We start from the raw sequence: 18,642 nt of genomic DNA on the forward strand, positions 1-18,642 counted from the left end.
CCACCCCACCCCCCAACACGATTTTGGCTAAGCATATGAAACTTGAGACTGCTTTCCAATTCTGATTTGTCTAGCTTCAGCCTCCTGTTAATTATAAGCCTCCAGTCAGTCATTTTACACAGTGACCACATCCCTGTCTCCCTGTTTGGGTGACAAAGGGACAAAGGGGACATCCTTCATGAATATTGATGTGATATGATCCAAGGTGTTGAGAGGGATTTGGGATGGAAGTCTACTCTTCAAAAGTGATGATCACGAAGGCTGAGGTTAAGACGCTGGCTCCTCAGCCACTGCAGCCCCCTTGTGCCAAGGGATGAGGCAGAACCTTGGAAAGGGATGAGGATATCCTCCATGAACAGCAGTGTGTGGAGCAGAATGAGATATAATGATTTTAGTATGAAAGACCCTTTTGTTTCTGGATTAGCTGAGATCACATAGAGCCTCAGGTTAGTTTTAATTGTGAGAGGCAACTACCTTTATCAACTGCATTATCTTGCACAGCCCTCTATTCTTTTCCCTACTGAATAAAAATATTTACATCAACCAAAGGTGCCCTTTCTGCTGACACAAAGGGAATTTTTGTCTTTTTATTTTTGGTGTGTGTTTCTTCTCTAATTTCTATGTATATATGTATATTGTATATTCTATGTATATATGTATATTTCTATTTATACAATGGTTGTTAGAAGCCCATTGAAGAGCCAGAGCCCTAAGGGGTACTGAGCAGGTGTAAACGGAGTCCAGAAAGATGTTTTAATTGTTTTAAAAATCTGCTTTAAACCTCCATTTGTGCTAATAATGTGGATGACTGGACGCACAAGCTGGCCAGGGTTTCCCCCTTGTCTGTGTAAGCACAAAGGTCAGAGCCTGGTAGGGTTTTCTGCTGTTCACTTGCAGCCTGAAATTTGACAGCGTCACGAGAAAGTGGAAAGGGGAATGGAGCAGTCGCTGTCCTTATTGCTAATATGGTGCTCTGTACCCTTCTTGTTTCTTGAAGGAGAGGGAAATACCATGTCTGTCTCTCAAAATTTCAGAACTACATAGGTAAAGAATCTGTTTAGCTTCTTCATTTCTGGAGCTTCAGATTCCTATTTTTTTGTGAAGCTCAGTAGCCAAGAATGTCCAAAATGGCAGTGAAATGGAGACATTCAAATCTCACTGAAATTTATGTAATCTTGCTGGTAATTCTGTGTTGGAAATACAGATAGTGTTTTGTGAAATATGGAAAAGAAAGGTGGGGGGGCTGACTGTATCATTAAGTAAAGGTGGTGTTATTTGCATCTGGACACATTTGCATATGTTTAATGTACAATTAAACATAGGATCTTTCCATGCTGGAAGAAAACTATTCATAATCCAGAGGCAACTGTAGCAGCATGGTGTCTGTCTCATGTTTTACAGCGAGCTGTACTTAATTGGTATAAACAAAGTCTTCCCTGACCACAGGATTTCTGCAGATAGACATAAGCCCATGGAGGAAACAGACGAATGTCTCAGGGCTGTATTTAAGTGGTTGTGTCCATTTTAAATAGAGCGACCCTTTACTGGAGATCCTAAACTTAATCGGGATATGATCTGCTCAAATAACTGGGCAGAATTTAGCAGGGAAACTCTTGCCCCAACAAGACAACAAAATAGAATCGTACTGGTAATCAATTTCACATTCTAGTCTACTTCACTTTTCTCTTCCTGCTAGAGGTAGGTATCCACAAATACTGGGCAGGATCAGTGTACTACCTCCTAGTTCTGCAAAGCAACTTTTCAGTGTGATAGTTTTCACAGAATCACAGAATATCACTAGGCTGGAAGAGACCTCCAAGATCACCTAGTCCAACCTCTGACCTAACACTAACAAGTCCTCCACTAAACCATATCACTAAGCTCTACATCTAAACATCTTTTAAAGACCTCCAGGGATGGTGACTCAACCACTTCCCTGGGCAGCCTATTCCAATGCCTAACAACCCTTTCAGTAAAGAAGTTTTTCCTAATATCCAACCTAAACCTCCCCTGGCGCAACTTTAGCCTATTCGCCCCCATCCTGTCACCAGGCACGTGGGAGAATAGACTACCCCCACCTTGCTACAGCCTCCTTTAAGGTACCTGTAGAGTGTGATAAGGTCGCCCCTGAGCCTCCTCTTCTCCAGGCTGAACAACCCCAGCTCACCCAGCCACTCCTCACAAGACTTGTTCTCCAGACCCCTCACCAGCTTCGTTGCCCTTCTCTGGACTCTCTCAAGCACCTCCATGTCCTTCTTGTAGCGAGGGGCCCAAAACTGAACACAGTACTCAAGGTGCAGCCTCACCAGAGCTGAGTACAAGGGGACAATCACTTCCCTAGCACTGCTGGCCACACTGTTTCTTATGCAAGCCAGGATGCTGTTGGCCTTCTTGGCCACCTGAGCACACTGCTGGCTCATATTCAGCCAACCATCAGCCAGTACTCCCAGGTTCTTCTCTGCCAGGCAGCTTTCCAACCACTCATCTCCCAGCCTGTAGCTCTGCTTGGGGTTGTTGCACCCCAGGTACAGGACCCAGCACATGGCCTTGTTGAACTTCATACAGTTGGCCTCAGCCCATCAGTCCAGCCTATCCAGATCATCCTCTTGCTTAAAGTCCCCCTTCATTCCTAGTCTCCACTATAGACACAGCAGAAATACCCAAAAGGTAATCACTTCTGATGATTTCCCAAGCAAACAGTCCAGGACATTCCCTTTAATGACTGCATATTCTTTGTCGAGGGTGCAGAAACGGGCAAATGATACAGCTCCTCTTATTCAGGTACAGCTGGAAAGAGGCTTTGTAGCACCTTTTGGCTATGTGAGCTCCTGGACCCCCTTGGGATTGAAAGCATTCAGGGAGGCTGTGCTGGAAGTAGACCCAGTAAGAGCAGCATTTACACACCATCAATATGGCCTTGCTCTTGGAGTAGGAAAAGGGCCTTTATTTGGGGAATGAGTATTATGAGTTATTTTTCTCTTTCGATCATTGGCACAAGGACATGGTCACAAGCACTGGGGCTGACAGCAGTGCAAAGTGTGGGGACTTGGAGACCTTCTAACCCACAGCTCAAAGAGCATCTGCACCGACCAGGAGCAGGGCAGTGGGCAGGATAGGGACAATTGTAAGTGGAAGAGATGGACATTATTAACTGTAATATTATTAATAAATCAAACTTGTCAAGCTTGAGTGAGCATTCAGTGCTTTTATTGAATTTGCATGATGGAGCCATTAATTCTCCTTGGGTAAATAAATACTCACATCCTGGCAATGTTCTAGCTTCTCCTCCCCAGGCTGATTGGCAAAATGGGTACTTAACCAGCTAATTTCGTAACACCATAAAGCAAAGATGTCCACTGCGTTTTGTGATGGGATGGTATTATTTGCTTTGAAAATTGGTGTTGTTTTCCCAGAAGACCTTCAACAAATCCATCCCCAAACACTGTGAAACAGTGATAAATAAATTATTGTATAAGGGGCATTCAAAGCTGTGCGTTGCCCATCTTTGGCAACAAATGCATGAGCTGCTCAGAAAGAAAGAGATATAACAAAAACCAGCCTTTGGTGTGGCATGGACAGGCTCCATTTGTTGCTTACTGGAAAAGTTTTTGTTTTTGTTTTTCTAAACGCTTAGAGCCTTCTTGCCATTATAGGTTTTTTTGTGGTGGTGTCTGCTACTCTTGCACAGCAGGTGAACATACCTGCAATCTCCCAGGCTTTATCCTGAGGGTTTCAGTGAGACCCTGTATTACTCTGCTCTGAAATTTTGCAGAAATGTCCCCAGACCACAGTAAGTTTGAATCCTCTTGGCTCACCAGTGTGCAACCAACAGAAGGAGTGCAGGTGTTGATTGCACTGTCACAGGTTGGATGCAATCCTAAACTCTATAGCTTTAATTTGATCTCAAGGACACTGTGTTGCTACATACAATTCTTTAGCCCTTGCTAGTGGACTAAGAGGAGGATTTAAGCCCCAAAACACTGTAATGAGTGATGGTAATAAATAATCAGATAAGCAATTTAAACAAAATTGGAATCTTCCACAATGATTTAAGACAAGTAAAGAAAAAATTTACATCAAACAGTTTTTCCCTCTTGTTAAACAAAGTGTTCATACTTTTTCAACCTTCTTTATCATATATTGAAACTGCAGATTCTGAAAATTTTCGTGTAAGTTCACGTTGGGGTCAGTTTCTTTTTGATGCAAACTCGACTAGGACATTTTTCTGTATGTTGTAAAACTTTTTTAATGCTCGCTTAAAATATTTTGCACAAACATTTAATGACAGAACTTTTCTTGATTCATTCTTAACCAATGACATGACAATGGCATACGCAATATAAATATAAAGCATGGTAATGGATCAAAGACAAGTTACTGTTCCATGAGTTGCACTGCAGATTGAAAACACTGAATCATACAAGCTGTCACTTAAATGTCTTTACAGGAATCTTGAATTTATAACAGGCCTTCTCAAAGTCATTCAGTTCATCAATTTCATTTTGTTTTGTTTTGTTTTGTTTTGTTTTTTAAGTAGCAGATAGTTACCTAAAGTGGCCACTGATATAGGTAATATTCAGTCTGGTTGCAATGTGGCTACTAAGAGAATTAACTTGGCCATCACCAGCTGCAAGTTCTATTTAGGAATGAAGTTGCTGTAGTCAGCTCTAGTATCTCTGCATATAAGTTTACTCATCTTAAAGGGTCATAGGGTCACGCCTCTTATCATTACCTGACAACATGCAGCAGCCTTGGTATTATAGCATATATTCAGTAACAGGTTTTGCTCAGAATTTCACAGGGCATTGGAAGCTTGTAGTCCAAATAGGAACTGGGGTAATCTGTATAATCTCATAGGGAAGTCTCTATTAGAAAACTGTGTTCTCCACAGTGAGGGAGCTTGCAAAGCCTCCCAGAAAGAGATGAGATATACCAGTGGAGATTGGTGTGTGGGTAGATGGGGTCTAACCCAAGAGCCACAGAAGCTACTGGTAAGAAGCATAGTTTCCACTGACACAACCCAGTGTGTCTCTGATTTGCTGATCCCACAGAACTGGTGTATGATTGAGATGGACAGCGGCAGCTAGAAAGGCATATGGCCCATTTACAGAAAGAGAAATGCATCCTCCACTTGCAAAATGGTGCATTCATACAACAGTCTTCAGCAGATAATCTGCTTGTCTATGGCATGCTAACCTTCTTTCTGGTTAAAAATAGTGTTAGCTGATGCATGCGATTTTTTTGACCCACAGCTGCCATTGTCCCTGAGACTTTTAGTAAGGAAGAGGCCTGTCTAAGTATTCATTTCACTTTTAAATCAATGATTGAATAAGAATTATTCTGAACATACATGAACAGGCAAATAGTTTGCCATGGAAGTGACATGCCTTAATAAGAAAATTGACTTAAAAATCTTTCATTGTTTTTTTGACTTGTGTTATAAATAAGGCAGAAATCAATGAACAGATCTGGACCGACATCATCAAGTGTCCTTTCATACAGGATGAAAAGTTGCATTTTCTTCAAGCTTAGCAGGTTCTGATCTTCCTAACAAGGTCCATATCTGTTCTGCACGCTAACAACAAGGTGTCAAATAATGAATACTCCAAATATGTCCAAATACTGTCAAATATGAATACTCAGCATTGATCAGAGATCAATCACTGATAATTCTGCAGATGGGGACACACTAGCTTCCTTCAATCACAATCCCATTGCTGCAGTGAGCCTCTTGTGCAAGGACTAACTATAGTGCTGTTTACTAATTCTGCATCTGGCCACGGCTGTCAATGCATCAAGAAATAACAATGTTCAAAAAGTCTGAACTGACACTGGAAATTTCTCATTTTCAATCTATTTTCTGTCTAGGCTTGCTTTTCTGTGAGGTTTCACAGACCAACATTTAGATGTACACCCTCTAGGGCGGACTTATTTGGCCAGAGCTGTAAAGAATGTACTCTTTGTATATTTCCCACCCAAAGAAGATGAAGTCTTGACATTGTGATTGCTTGAATTTCTCATGCCAGTTTGAATATGAACGTGGGATGGGACCTGAAAGAAGCAGCTCTTCATAGAGCATCGGTATAAGGGTTAGGCCAACCTTTTTTCCTAGTCTGGCTTAATGAAACTATTGCTGAACATGTGCTGTCCAAGAACTGACAGGAAAACTGAGAGATTGATGACCTAATTCCATATTTTGAAACCAAGTTGGTGATACTGAGATATTTGAGGCTGAAAGCCGATGGCTAAAAAATGTTTTTTCAGGATCTTCTTTACATGTCCTCAGTGAACATGCTTAGAGCTTCATCTGAATATACAAATTCTGAGGATGAGTTGCCACTTTGTTCTCCACTCAGGTTGTAGGACTAAGTGGAAAATGAATGAAAGCATCATCTAATGTCAGTGGAAGCTCTGATCCTGCAGGGATTACAGCTAAGACTACAGGGAGCCCTCTTGATTTAATGGAAAGGAGACAGCCTGCTGCTCTTAAGTGGTAGACCGGGGTTGTGACCTGAGGTGTGCAGAATGTGAGTATTGGCATATAAACAAGCATCAGTATTGTACTGTGCAAATGGCCATGAACGACCATAAAACTACTACGCTTCTCCTAAGCCTTCTGAGTCAAAAGGTGTTTATGCATGCAGCTTTTTAATCCAAAGTATGCAAGACACAAACTCTAATGGGGAGAAGGAAGCCAGCACTATTGCCCATCAGGGTTTGGACACAGCTGAACTGATAGTACACAAAAGGTGTCCTCCCACAGAATCCAGACATTTCTGCTTTCATAAATTTCATCACTTAAAAAAATCCACAAAAAAATGAAACATCCTTACCCTCCCCCAATTTGTTTCAATGACTTGCATGTAGTATCTATAGGATAAAGCTACCTGTGCCCTTCAACAGAGATATTTTACATATATAGATTACCAACATGTTTTTCCAGACCAAAGGAACAGGAATTTAGGTTAATTTAATAGAAAAAATAAAATATGGAATAACATTGATTTTGGCCGATATCAATTACAACAGAACTACCCTATTTTACAAATAACAACTGAACATTTTACACATGTACAGTATTTTTTTCAGTAAAAATGAATTTGGATTTAACAATGTGTCATTTTTTTTTAAAAAGAAAACAAAGATATTAATTTTTTCTCTATAATAGTGTTAGAGGCATTTGTAAGTATCCAAACAAACTCTTTACAATCCATTACATAATTAAATCTCAATTATGAATATATATTTATATATAATATATATATAATATTAACTTAAACTTTGAAAGCATTATGTTCTAGTTAAAAATGTTATATTGAGAAATGAGGCAGTAACAGACTAGTAGTTAAACTAGCACATATTAAATTCTTATAGCTTTGCATGTTTAGCAGGAAATCTGTGATGGGCACCAAAGGAGCTTCACAGGCCCCCTGTCATACAGAACCAGACATGGGTTGTAATAGTTTATCTGCTCTCTGGAAAAGCGGGCATATTACTTCTATAGATTTGTATCCATCATTTGTAAAACTTCCACAATCATTTTGGTATTTAGAAAGGAGGTTCTCTTTATTTTCTAACATTTACATGCTTAAACACCTGCAATACATTTTCTACTTGTGTGTCCTGGAAAGAAAACAGAGAGACACTTTGCACGTTTTAAGTATTTTCCCCCCAAAACAGTATCTTCAAAGTTCAATTTACTATTTTTCGTTAAAATTAATGGCTTCCAAACAGCATGCTAAGTGAAGCTGATGAATACATATTAAACAGAAATTTGTACTGACAGCTGTGTACCTGGGTAAAGAGAGAAGGCAGAAGCCTACTTCTCTTACCACCCAGGATGGTTTTACAGTGAGGTAACTCTATTGGCCTCAGCAGGATTATTCCTGCTGAAATTTGTACTGTCAGCAGTTAAAAGCAGATTCAGGCCCATCAAGACACGATTGTTACATCAAGAAAACAGTTGATTTATTGCCCTATACGTAATTACCCCTGGAGATGTATTTGGCACAGTGTTACATGCTCAATTATAAATCCAGTCCTGTAAACACATTCTGTCACATACAGTCACACTGGCATTTCTGTATGGGCACTATGAAATATCCCCACATATCTGCATGATAATATCCCCTTTTTGGTGAACATTACAAGACAACAATAATTTATGACTACTCCTTACATGTTAGCAATGTTTTGATTTCCACGTATACATTACTCTTGCTTACGCAAACCAAGAGTAGTTTCTTCTGAACTTGTTCACAACAGGAACAAAGTTTTTTTTTAAGTTTATTTGAAATAGCTTTTACAATTTAAAAAAATAAAATAAAAATCCTAGCATATCTGTTAATAAGCTAGCTGTCTAAAAATGAGATCTATATGACCAAAAAAACCACTTTGGGCAAAACATATATACACACTGCATGTGATACAAAAAACAGCACACAGCAGAGGAAGTAGGAAAGAAATGTGTGCAGAAATGATCACTTTTCTTTTTTAAATACTGGTACGAAAGGGACAGAACTTAGTCCTGCAGCTGATGATGTTTCTGATTCCCTTAGGGACTCATTTCCTGAAGTTCCCCCTGTCAATTTACATAGCACTAAAAAGACTAATGCAAATTTTTTTTGTATAGTTTAGTTTTAATCCGTGTAAACGTGCGTGTTCTTGAAACACTCTTTAAACTTGAAGGGGAAACAAGCAGGAAAAAAAAGGGAAGAAAAAGGACCTTCAAAAAACAGGAATAATCCTAAGATTGACAAGAAATCAAATCATGAGTTAAACGTTAATTTTGGCATCAAATGCTTTGGTCACACAATACTGACTCTGTGATCCTGGATGCTCAGCTCTAAACACCCAGTTATGAAAGGTAGGCGTGTTGTAGTTTTTCCATTTAAGTTCCAACAAACAGTTCACCATCTCCCCAGACAAAGAGGGGGGAGAGAGAGAGAGGTGGCTTTTTTTTTTTTCTTTTTTCCTTTTTCAATAATACGGATTAATCTATAAGTCTACAGGAGCAGGAGGACTCTGGGAGGTGTCAGTTCACCCCTTGTGCGTACATGTTCTGCAACACAGTTGCTGAAGCACTTTCCGCTGGCAGAGATTGTTCTTTTTCACCAGCATACAGAATCCTCCCTCGGCCCAGGACTCTTCCGTGGCTTCCGGAGGGCAGCAGCAAGAGAAGAAGGGGAAGTTGAAGGTTTGGAGAGCATGGTGTGTACAATGGAGGGAGGTTTAATTGGTCAGACAGGCAGATTTGGTTGAAGAGACCATTCAGGAGCAGGTAGCAAGTAGGAAATTTGGTCCATCAGAAGGAATTTCAGTCAACAGCATTTTTTTTTTTTTTCAGGAAGAGATATTGTGTGGTCCAACAGGGAATGATTGGTATCCATTTGTGAAAAGGAAAAAAAAAGATTAGAAAGAGAATAATTAGAAAACAGTGATATTTACAGCAAAGGAATTTGTTTTTGATTTTCATGATTCAAAAGAATAAAACAGTCAAACCATGGAAAAAGAATAAACATTTTCAACAGAAATGCACATCCTGCAGAGTGAGTTAAGACACGTACCCAGTGCTAATTGTCAGGCAGCGAAATGAGGCCCTCCATGCTTGGTAACTTAACAGAAGGAAAGACTTCTGTACTTTCCTTGGCTACCCTGGGCTGTGGAGAGCACACACCATGTGGTGGGATACAGCAGGATGCACTGCAATCGCCTCATGGCCCACATGCCCACGTGTTGCCTTGTCATGGCAACTGCACTTGAAAGAACCAGGGAGACAGGACTGAGGCAGGGTGTCCCCAGTCCTGGGCAACTGTAAGTGTGTACCCAGCTGAAGCTGCGTGTGGACAAATGAGGATGGATTTACCCTACCGTAATAAAGACCAAACTGCATATGTACATGCATGTATTACTGCACTTTATATCAGGTATCTTTCACGCTGCTTAACACTGGGCTTTGTTCTGGTGTGATTTTCCTCTTGGATACCACTTGTTGGATTGTTATCTACAAGTAATACACACAGTAATATTTTAAGAGAAGCATGATGCTATCTCAGTGTCTCTGTAATTTTGACTTTTGAAAGGAATGACTATTAGTGAATAATGAAGCCAATCATGCAATAAGAATGATACCTTCATTGCCTCAGAGAGCTTGGAGGAAGTTCAAGTCTCCATTACAAATTGGTGCCCACTGTTTTTCTTTTTTCTCATTACCCTTTCACATAATTCAAGTAACACTACAGGTACTTAAGATCCTTTTTACTTATCAGCATTTTCACGGTTTAAAGTGGTGAAATAAATAAATGTAATTCTATTGACAGTACGCTAGGGTCCTCATATAAATTTTTTTGAAAGCAATGTCTTTTGAAAAACAGAAAAGGAAGCAAAAGTAGGTTGCTGCCAGGGGGAAAACTATTTTAGGAAAATTCAGGTGTGTATGTGACTAATCTCATTAATGCACACTTATGTGGCTTTCTCCTTTTCACAAGCCTGAAAAAAGTAAAAAGTAATGTAGAACTCAAATTGAGAATTTGACAAATAAAAAGAGACCAGCCGAACCCAATACATGTAAAAGAAGCAGCAATGGTAAAACAGATCTTTTCAGAGAATTGCACTCACCATCCTTGCAGACTGTTCCCACTATGCAGACACCAGAGTCTAGGTTGTAGCCACTTGGACAGATCGTACAGTTTCTGTCTCCTTGACCACTGCAGTCCAAACAGCTGGCATCACATCTGAAAGACAGTGTTAGGGTTGGCCTTATGGCCTCACCAAATACAAGAGTTCCCAGGAGGCTGCTTCTGCACTGCAAAGGGCTTGTTTGCTGTTTCCAGAGGTATAAGCTGTTCTAACAATGGTAATAATTTAAAAAAAAATGACCTCCTTCTGCAAGTCAGTCCTGTTTCTGTCCTCCAACCACTTTTTATTCACATTTTTTTTGAAACTAAATATCTGCATTATTCTAGTATTTAGGAACTATGCAGAAGTAATCAACAGAAGTATTAAGCTGATAGTGCATCCATACACCAGCAAGGGATGAACTCAAAGCCACAGGATGGAAAAGACTGACCTGCTTCCCGGTCATTTCATCGTCTTTCTGGCTGTTAGATTTTCACTGTGTATCGATTGCTTTTTTTTGTGTGTGAAAGACTGGAAAACTGTAACACATGGTGATTCCCTTCCTGCCTTGAGCTCAATGTGAGTCAATAATAAACAGTTCCAAAGGGCAACAAGTAGTATTTGTTTAACAAAGAATGAAATAGAAATGTATGTCCCCTCTTTGCACAGCACAACCTTCTCTGAGGTTTATCTACCTATTGGTACACTCAGATGAGCTATGCTGGACAGTAAGTCTGTTAATATATTTATGTCATGTTTATGTCTATACAGCTGAAGAACTGAAATGTTCTTTATAAATAGTAATTAACCTGATATTAAAAAATCATAGATTCACTTTTTTTTTTTTTTGGCTTGTTATTGAGAAACACAGATCCTCTGCCAGATTTGTAAATTCTACATTTCTATGCATATCTACTCAGATTCTCACTATAGGCTTTTTAAAGTGAAGGACATGTATGATTACTAGAAAAATACTGTCAGATGATCTGCATGAATATAACTCAAAATTTAAAACAAAACAAAACAAAAACCAATATTTTACTTCATTTGCTTAGTATGCAGCACATTTTCCCTATTTTTTGAAGTCAGCAGTGTTTTCTGTTCTCACAAGTATTATCTTTCTTAACACAATAATAGCTAACATACTACTGAACATCAGACACATTAGCCACAGATGATACCTTTTGCAGCTTTTGTATCCACTTTCAGTAGAGTGATCAAGGTAGTAACCAGTACTGCAGGACTGAACACATCTCCCATCTTCCATAAAATAGCCCTGTGTGCAGTTTATACAAGCGTCTACTCCACCACCTTAAACCCCAGAGAAAATACATTATATTAGTGGTTAGTTCCTCCTGTTCTGTAACAGACATCAACTCTATCTGTAGCAAAACCTTATCTTAATTTTAGAGACCACGTTTTACTTGCCTTACTTTCTTTCAAAGAGTAACATCAAACAATAAAGGTATATGGTTAGAAGAAAACACATTACATAATTTCAGTATTTCTTTTTCTGAAAGAAATGTATGTTGGTAGTTCCATACATGCCATAAAATCTATCCAATCATTCTTCCAATCCAGAAGGAAAATGGAAGGCATTACTGGAAATTAGAATGATCACTATTAGAAGGAAAAAAAAAAGAAAAAAAAGAATGTATGCACACCTTCAATTAGATTTTCATGTTAACTGAAACAAGTCTGCCATATTTAAGATATATTAAAGAACTATCAAAAGAATTAAGAAATTACATGTCAGCAGGCACATTATACTGTAACTAGAATGTAGTAACAATAAAAATATAAAATCAGAGCTAAAATTAGGGAGGAAAGGAAACAATGCAGATAAATGCCAGTCAGATACCTGCACATGTTGCACAGGAACGGTGACACGGTTCACATTCCCTACCATTATGGTATTTTCCATCTTCACAGCGGATAGCACATTTGGTGCCATGCAAACTATTGTAAAAACGGGAAAAAAAAAAAAAAAGCACAATGTTTGAGCAGATAACAGCAACAAAAGACAAGAAGGTCATTCACAAACCAGCGGTTCTCCTGTAATGAAAGTGCAACTCATAGATTAGGATTCATTGGCTTCCTTCACTGGTCATATTTGTGTAAATTTAGAGACAGCAATCACATCAAGTGGGAATGAAATACAGTTTCATCTATGGTGAAACATAGACGCTGTTTACAAACTCATTGTAAGTACTACTAAGTAGTAGAGGACAGTAAAATATGAAAGATGCCAGAGTCCTAAAAATTCAGGCATGTAAAACGCAATTACCCATGAGGAATTTGACACAGTGTCAGCACCACTGCATTAAAAAAATACTAAGGGACTTGTTAACAAGACATCATACTTTGTTTGAAAGATCAGCAGCATCTCCGGATACCATTCTACAGCACAAACCAAGAATAGATTCTCAAACAAGGAAATCACCACCTCTTTCTGCCATAGCAGTTTCCTTTAAAATCTCCTAACTGAATAGCAGTTATGCATGGCATGGGTGATTTGTCTAGATTACAGATGGAGGTATTCTGCCTGCAGGTACTTTTGAGGGGCACAAGGTACTGAGTAACAGTTTTTTTTTTTGTTGTTTTGTTTTTTTAAAGGTAGGACTTCTCTGCCATGTTTGCCATCTTATGTGGAATCTCAGCTTTCACCGAATTGAGCTCTTTCTCTAAAAATGCTCTTCAGCTCTAGGGATTATCACCTTATGTGAGAGCTAATGCTGTTTTATAGATTGGATAAAACAAAAGTTTTGTGTGCTCTGCACCGCTGGAACTTTTGGAGTGTCTATGATCCCAGTTCAGAAAAAAATAAATTAGCAATTCAAGAAATGTAACATCTCTTTTCTTACTATTTTTCCTCAGCCACACACCTCAAAGTGCTTTACAAGGCAGGTAGCATTATCATATTTTTACAGATGGGAAAACTAATCATTTGCCTGAGTTTAGTTAACGGGTCAACAGCAGGATCAGAACTGGAATCAATGTCTTCCAAGTCCCAACCATAGATACATCCTGCCCATAGACACATCTCTGCCAAGCAAATGCAGGAAGTTTTGAACAACTGGAATATGAAGTGCATGTTCTGGGTCTCGAGACTCCACTTATTTTTCACACCAGACAGATGGTGCTCTTTGAAAATGTTACCAAAAACCAGTCTGAGCTTGCTAATATTGCCCAAGAAAACATGAAATATGTTGTGTTTTTTTTTTTTTTTAAATTTTTGTTGCTCCTTCTTTTGTCACACAGAATAGATTTGTCTACTTCTTCAGCGGTGCTACAAGCTGATATTAATGGACATGGAAGTATGTGAAGTTAGTTCCTGAGAAATACAGAAAACCAGACATAGCTTTTCTACGGAGACTGTGTCCTATAAGGTCACTAATATGGTTCTTCTGACATTATTTGCCAATTATAGGAACTTCTGAACCACTACTTTACTAATTTAATTTCACAGATACACAGAAGGCCATGTTGATTCTGTTAAAATTCTCCAAACTCTTAACATGGACTGCAAATTTAATTACTTTTTTAAATGGAAGCAAATACTCATATTTCACAAAGAGTGAAATGTTCATATTTGGTCCCATGCTTTCCTTCCCACTAGATCACACTTCCTCTTCAAAGGGTCTGTGTTTTTTTGTTTTTTGTTTTTTAAAGAGATATCTGTAATAAAAATTGTGCAAACACTTGAAAAATATAAATGCAATATAAATACACAGAAATGGGAATTCCTTTACAAAATGTAAAGGAATCTAGCTCTTGATGTCCTGGAGAAAAACAACTTTCAGCTTATACTACCTGAAAGACAAAAATCCACTTTGACGAAATGTAAAAGCTCAGTGTTAAAACATTTGCAGAACACCATATTCTGAAAGAAGAACCCCTACAGATACTGAATATTGACTTCATATTTTTTGTGGCATAAAGCCAGCATACGCTCCTTCATGAATTTTGAAGGATTTTTGACCTTAGCTGCTTGGATCAAAAGGTCATTCATTCATAAAGGAGCTTGAAATGTGTATTGATGCTTTGTGGGTTCTACCTATCAGTTTCAGAAATGATTAAGTCCTCCTATGAAATAAAAATATCCACTGCTGTTCAAAATAATGTGCACACTACAGTGTAATAGAATTGAGCCTGAGGTACTTGAGATAAGTGAGTGACTGGATGTACGAAGAAACACAATAAAGATAAGAAAATAGTTTCTAACTATCAGAAGAATGAATCAGAAAGGTTAATATGATTCACCAGGTCTACCTCTAAAATAATCCTTGACTGCCACACTGTAGGTCAAAAAAAAAAAAAAAAAAAAAATCCAGATTTCCACATGACTGTAACTTTTATTTTACCTGAAATGAAAGGTTTTCTAAAAACCCATTGTTGGCCAAACCAGCACACAGTAGCATAAAAAAATACTATGTTACTGCCTAAACAGCAATGGAACACATGAAATGAGGGCCACTCAAGGTTAAACAGCTATCTGATGTTCTTCACTGCATACCCACAGACTTCTAAGCCTCTTCAGCTATTGCGTTTAGTGATATCCATCATTTCCTTACCTTAGGCCATGTTTGCATTCCGTGCAGATTTGGAATTCAACACATGTCTTACAGTTTTCACTACATTTTCGGCAAACAATCTTATCTACAAAGGAAAAAAGAAAACAGCCCAGAAAACCCTGGTCAGTTATATTTAATAAAATTATATGGACATATAACATGACTTACTGTTTTGTAGCTTGACATCTGGAACAGAAGCAGCTAGCTAGACTAAAATGGCTGAATTCTGCCTGTCTTTAGCTTTTTCCATCAGACATCAAATGGTTTAATTTATTTTTAAAATTTTGAAGTTATAGTTGTGCCCTTACAGAAATAGCAAGCTTTGAGGTTGTTCAAAAATCTTTGTAAACATTTGATATTTAAATTCACTATTTTAATACGGACTTAAATCCTCTTTTCATATAGGGGGGACAAGCAGTAATGACTGCCATATGTTCCAGAAACTATCCTGCAATTTACTTCCTATGCCTTCCATGCAAACAGCCTGTCATGTCTTACCTGATTTGGTATTCAAGGACACACCTGCACAAACACTTCTGATCGTAACAAAGTTGAGATATAAGTTACTGACACTTGTCTTCACATCTCAAGAGTTGCCTACTTTAAGAGATGTCTCTTTCTCTCTTCAGACCTGCCCTTTTGAGATGCAGTACTACGTTCCTCTCTAAGAATAAAAAACCAACATCACCACTTAATCTTACATTTTCATCTACTTATCTTGAATGGGTGGAAGGGAATTCCCTTCACTGTAGTTCTCACACAGTGACAAATGGAAAAATTAAAGTAGTACCTGCTTTTACTAATCATCAAAAATGAACACACAGCTTCATAATGCAGGTAGTAAAAGGTCAAGTATCTGGTTGAACAAAGATCTTTGAGCACATATTTGTCTTCTAAGCATGTGTTTAAACCCAACTGAAGTCAGTGCAGTTTAAGCACATTTGAATATATGTCTAAGTATTTTTGCTACCCAAAACTAGAAATTAGGTGTGGCAATCGCAGGAAATGGAAGCTAGGTATCTCACATAGCAGGGAATTACTGCTCTTGGGTCATCACATCATTGCAGGTACTTAAGCCTGTCAGAAACGCCAATTGCAATTACATTTTACAACCCAGGAGCCTATTTTCCTCAGAGCTCCAATTCAGCGACCATGGTTAACTTCTCAGCTGCCTTTTCTACATGGTGTCACAGCATCCAAATGTGGGAGAATGGGAAAAGGGAATGCCTCATGTTCATGATCTGCCTGTCTTTTCTGGAGTAGTGATAACCTTCTCAGTCCTGCAGCTGACTTCGCTCTTGAACTGCCATCATTCCGCTAGCTACTCCCAGCCACAAGCAGAAATGACATCTTTCCTCTAAGCATGATTTTTAAAATCAAGAAAGATTCCTAGGTTGATTTTTGAGGAGATTCTTAATGACACTTAGCAACAATTTAATAAGAGGAATAGGATAAGAGAGAGATGCATTCAACATACTTTTCCTGCTTATAAGTATTCCAGCAACCTCCCCAGATCAAATTCTGTAGCCCACAATAAAGAAACAATAAGAAATACTGACTCTTATCCAGGTAAAACCCATCGGGGCAGCTGGTAGTACAGCTATTGGTTACTTCATTCAGGTAGTAGCCAGATTTACAGGTCATGCACTGGTCACTATGGCCTCCAACACAGGTTTCACAATTGGGTGAGCATTTTTTACAGCGTTTCTTGTCTGCATTGTAGTGACCAGGTGGGCAGGTCGAAACACAGATCCTGCAGACAGCAGGGAAGAGAAGGCAGAGTCGTTAATGAAATAACCTGCCACCACATTCCTGGACCATGACTGCAAAGCAGAAATATTTCTCAGCATTGATGCTTTTCTAAAGATCACGTTTTCTAATGATCATGTAACCCTCCAAAGCATTGCATCGGGCTGCCTCAGCATTTTTTTTTTCCTACAGCATGTTATCTCACTGGCAAATGCCTTGTCAGACAGTCATACAGTATCATTTTTGACCATCTACACCTCCTTCTATCTTGTTCAAACTCAGTCACTGAAGCTGTAGTAGCTATCACACTTACATATATATATATAGCCTCTTATGAAAAAATATCAAGAGATGGGGAAATAATCAGGGAATCTTGTTTGAATGCTGTACTTGAAATTCTGATTAGATCTTTTTTTTTTCAACTCCTAAGAAAATTTGTCAAATTCAGAGGAAAATTAATAATCCATGACTACAGCAAAGAGATGAGGAAAGGAAGTTAGTATACATACTGACAAATCTGTGAAGATTTTTTCTTTTGGTCTTACCGTGTGTTGTTCTTGGATTTGTAGTAGTAGTGCAGACAGTCAGTGCAATGATCTGGTCCTGGCCCATCACACCCTACTTTACTGCATTCCGCATTGCATGGACCTGTAAAAAAACCAAACAAGAAAACCCCCCACAAAATACAGGGTGGGAATTAAAACTTCTCATTTAATACTTAGGACCCCTTAAAACAATATTTTAACACAGAATACAATTATTGTGTTTTCCTATTTGATCTTAGGTCTGAGTAGTAATTTGGCTCAACTGAAAAGAGATTTTTTTTAGTATTTGAACACCTTTGCAGATCCTTGCCTCAGTATTTCTTCACAGTGAGTTACAATTTTTAGCAACTGTGGCATCCTCTGTAGAATCTACCAGATGCTATTTCTGGATCCAAACAGATGACTTCCTAATGCATAACAAATCATTTTGAATTCTATTTAGAAATGTTGAAAGGCCTCTGGAATTCATAATAAGGAATGATTAGCAACATCACTTATCACAAGTAGGTCAATGTAATCAGCAGCTACTCTGGTTATCAAATGGGCAAATGCCACAGCCCAAGTGAACAAGCAACCATGGAGCAGACTCATCTCGTTCTGTGCTGCTACATGCTGCAAAAGCGTTGGCTAATGCTTGTTAACCAGTCCTCCATCTCACCCACACTCATGTTTACAGTTTTCAAATAGTTCCTTCCAGCTAAGGGAGGAAAGAACCATCAACTCCTGACTTTGTATAGGGGACCAGGACTGAAGTGTTTGCTTCATACGACAAAAGCTAAGAAGTTAGTGACCTTTACAGCAGAGATAGTAGTGTTTCATCACCTACCAAAACAAGGAGTTTAGCAGTTCTCAATCAAAAATAGGGACTGCGTGTCTGACATGCTGGGGCAGAAGAGTGCAATGAAAGTTCTAAAGTGAACATGGTCCTGCTGTTGGCTTGCAGGAACTATACTCAAGATTCATCAGCCATAACCTTCTAAATAATGCTCATGACATTGTTGGATTACATGTAGGAAACTGGCAACTTATTCTGCAGCACCAAAAATTTAAATCTACTGAAGTCTAATGAAAATAATGAAAAATCTCTATGGGAATCAACAAGAAACAACACATGTAGATGTAGAAGGTAATGTTCTTCACATATATTTGTGTGCATA

The 18,642-nt window shown here is 38.6% G+C and overlaps 1 protein-coding gene across 2 annotated transcripts in view; it reads right to left on the reverse strand.

Moving 5' to 3' along the window:
• Positions 1-18,642, reverse strand: part of PCSK5 (proprotein convertase subtilisin/kexin type 5) — a 251,843-nt gene that overhangs the window by 49,038 nt on the left and 184,163 nt on the right. Inside the window, exons 15-21 of one of the 2 annotated variants that reach the window (XM_035558488.2) lie at positions 17,486-17,588; positions 16,751-16,944; positions 15,192-15,276; positions 12,479-12,576; positions 11,799-11,928; positions 10,618-10,733; positions 4,236-9,155 (exon numbers count right to left, since the gene is read on the reverse strand). In XM_035558488.2, coding sequence (XP_035414381.1) covers positions 9,040-9,155; positions 10,618-10,733; positions 11,799-11,928; positions 12,479-12,576; positions 15,192-15,276; positions 16,751-16,944; positions 17,486-17,588 — 842 coding nt within the window. In that variant the 3' untranslated portion in view covers positions 4,236-9,039. Of the gene's footprint in view, positions 1-4,235; positions 9,156-10,617; positions 10,734-11,798; positions 11,929-12,478; positions 12,577-15,191; positions 15,277-16,750; positions 16,945-17,485; positions 17,589-18,642 lie in introns of those variants that run through there. The other variant, XM_035558486.2, reaches the window with a different exon arrangement.

The sequence above is a fragment of the Cygnus atratus genome, chromosome Z, assembly GCF_013377495.2.
Source record: "Cygnus atratus isolate AKBS03 ecotype Queensland, Australia chromosome Z, CAtr_DNAZoo_HiC_assembly, whole genome shotgun sequence".
In the NCBI taxonomy this organism is placed as follows: domain Eukaryota; kingdom Metazoa; phylum Chordata; class Aves; order Anseriformes; family Anatidae; genus Cygnus; species Cygnus atratus.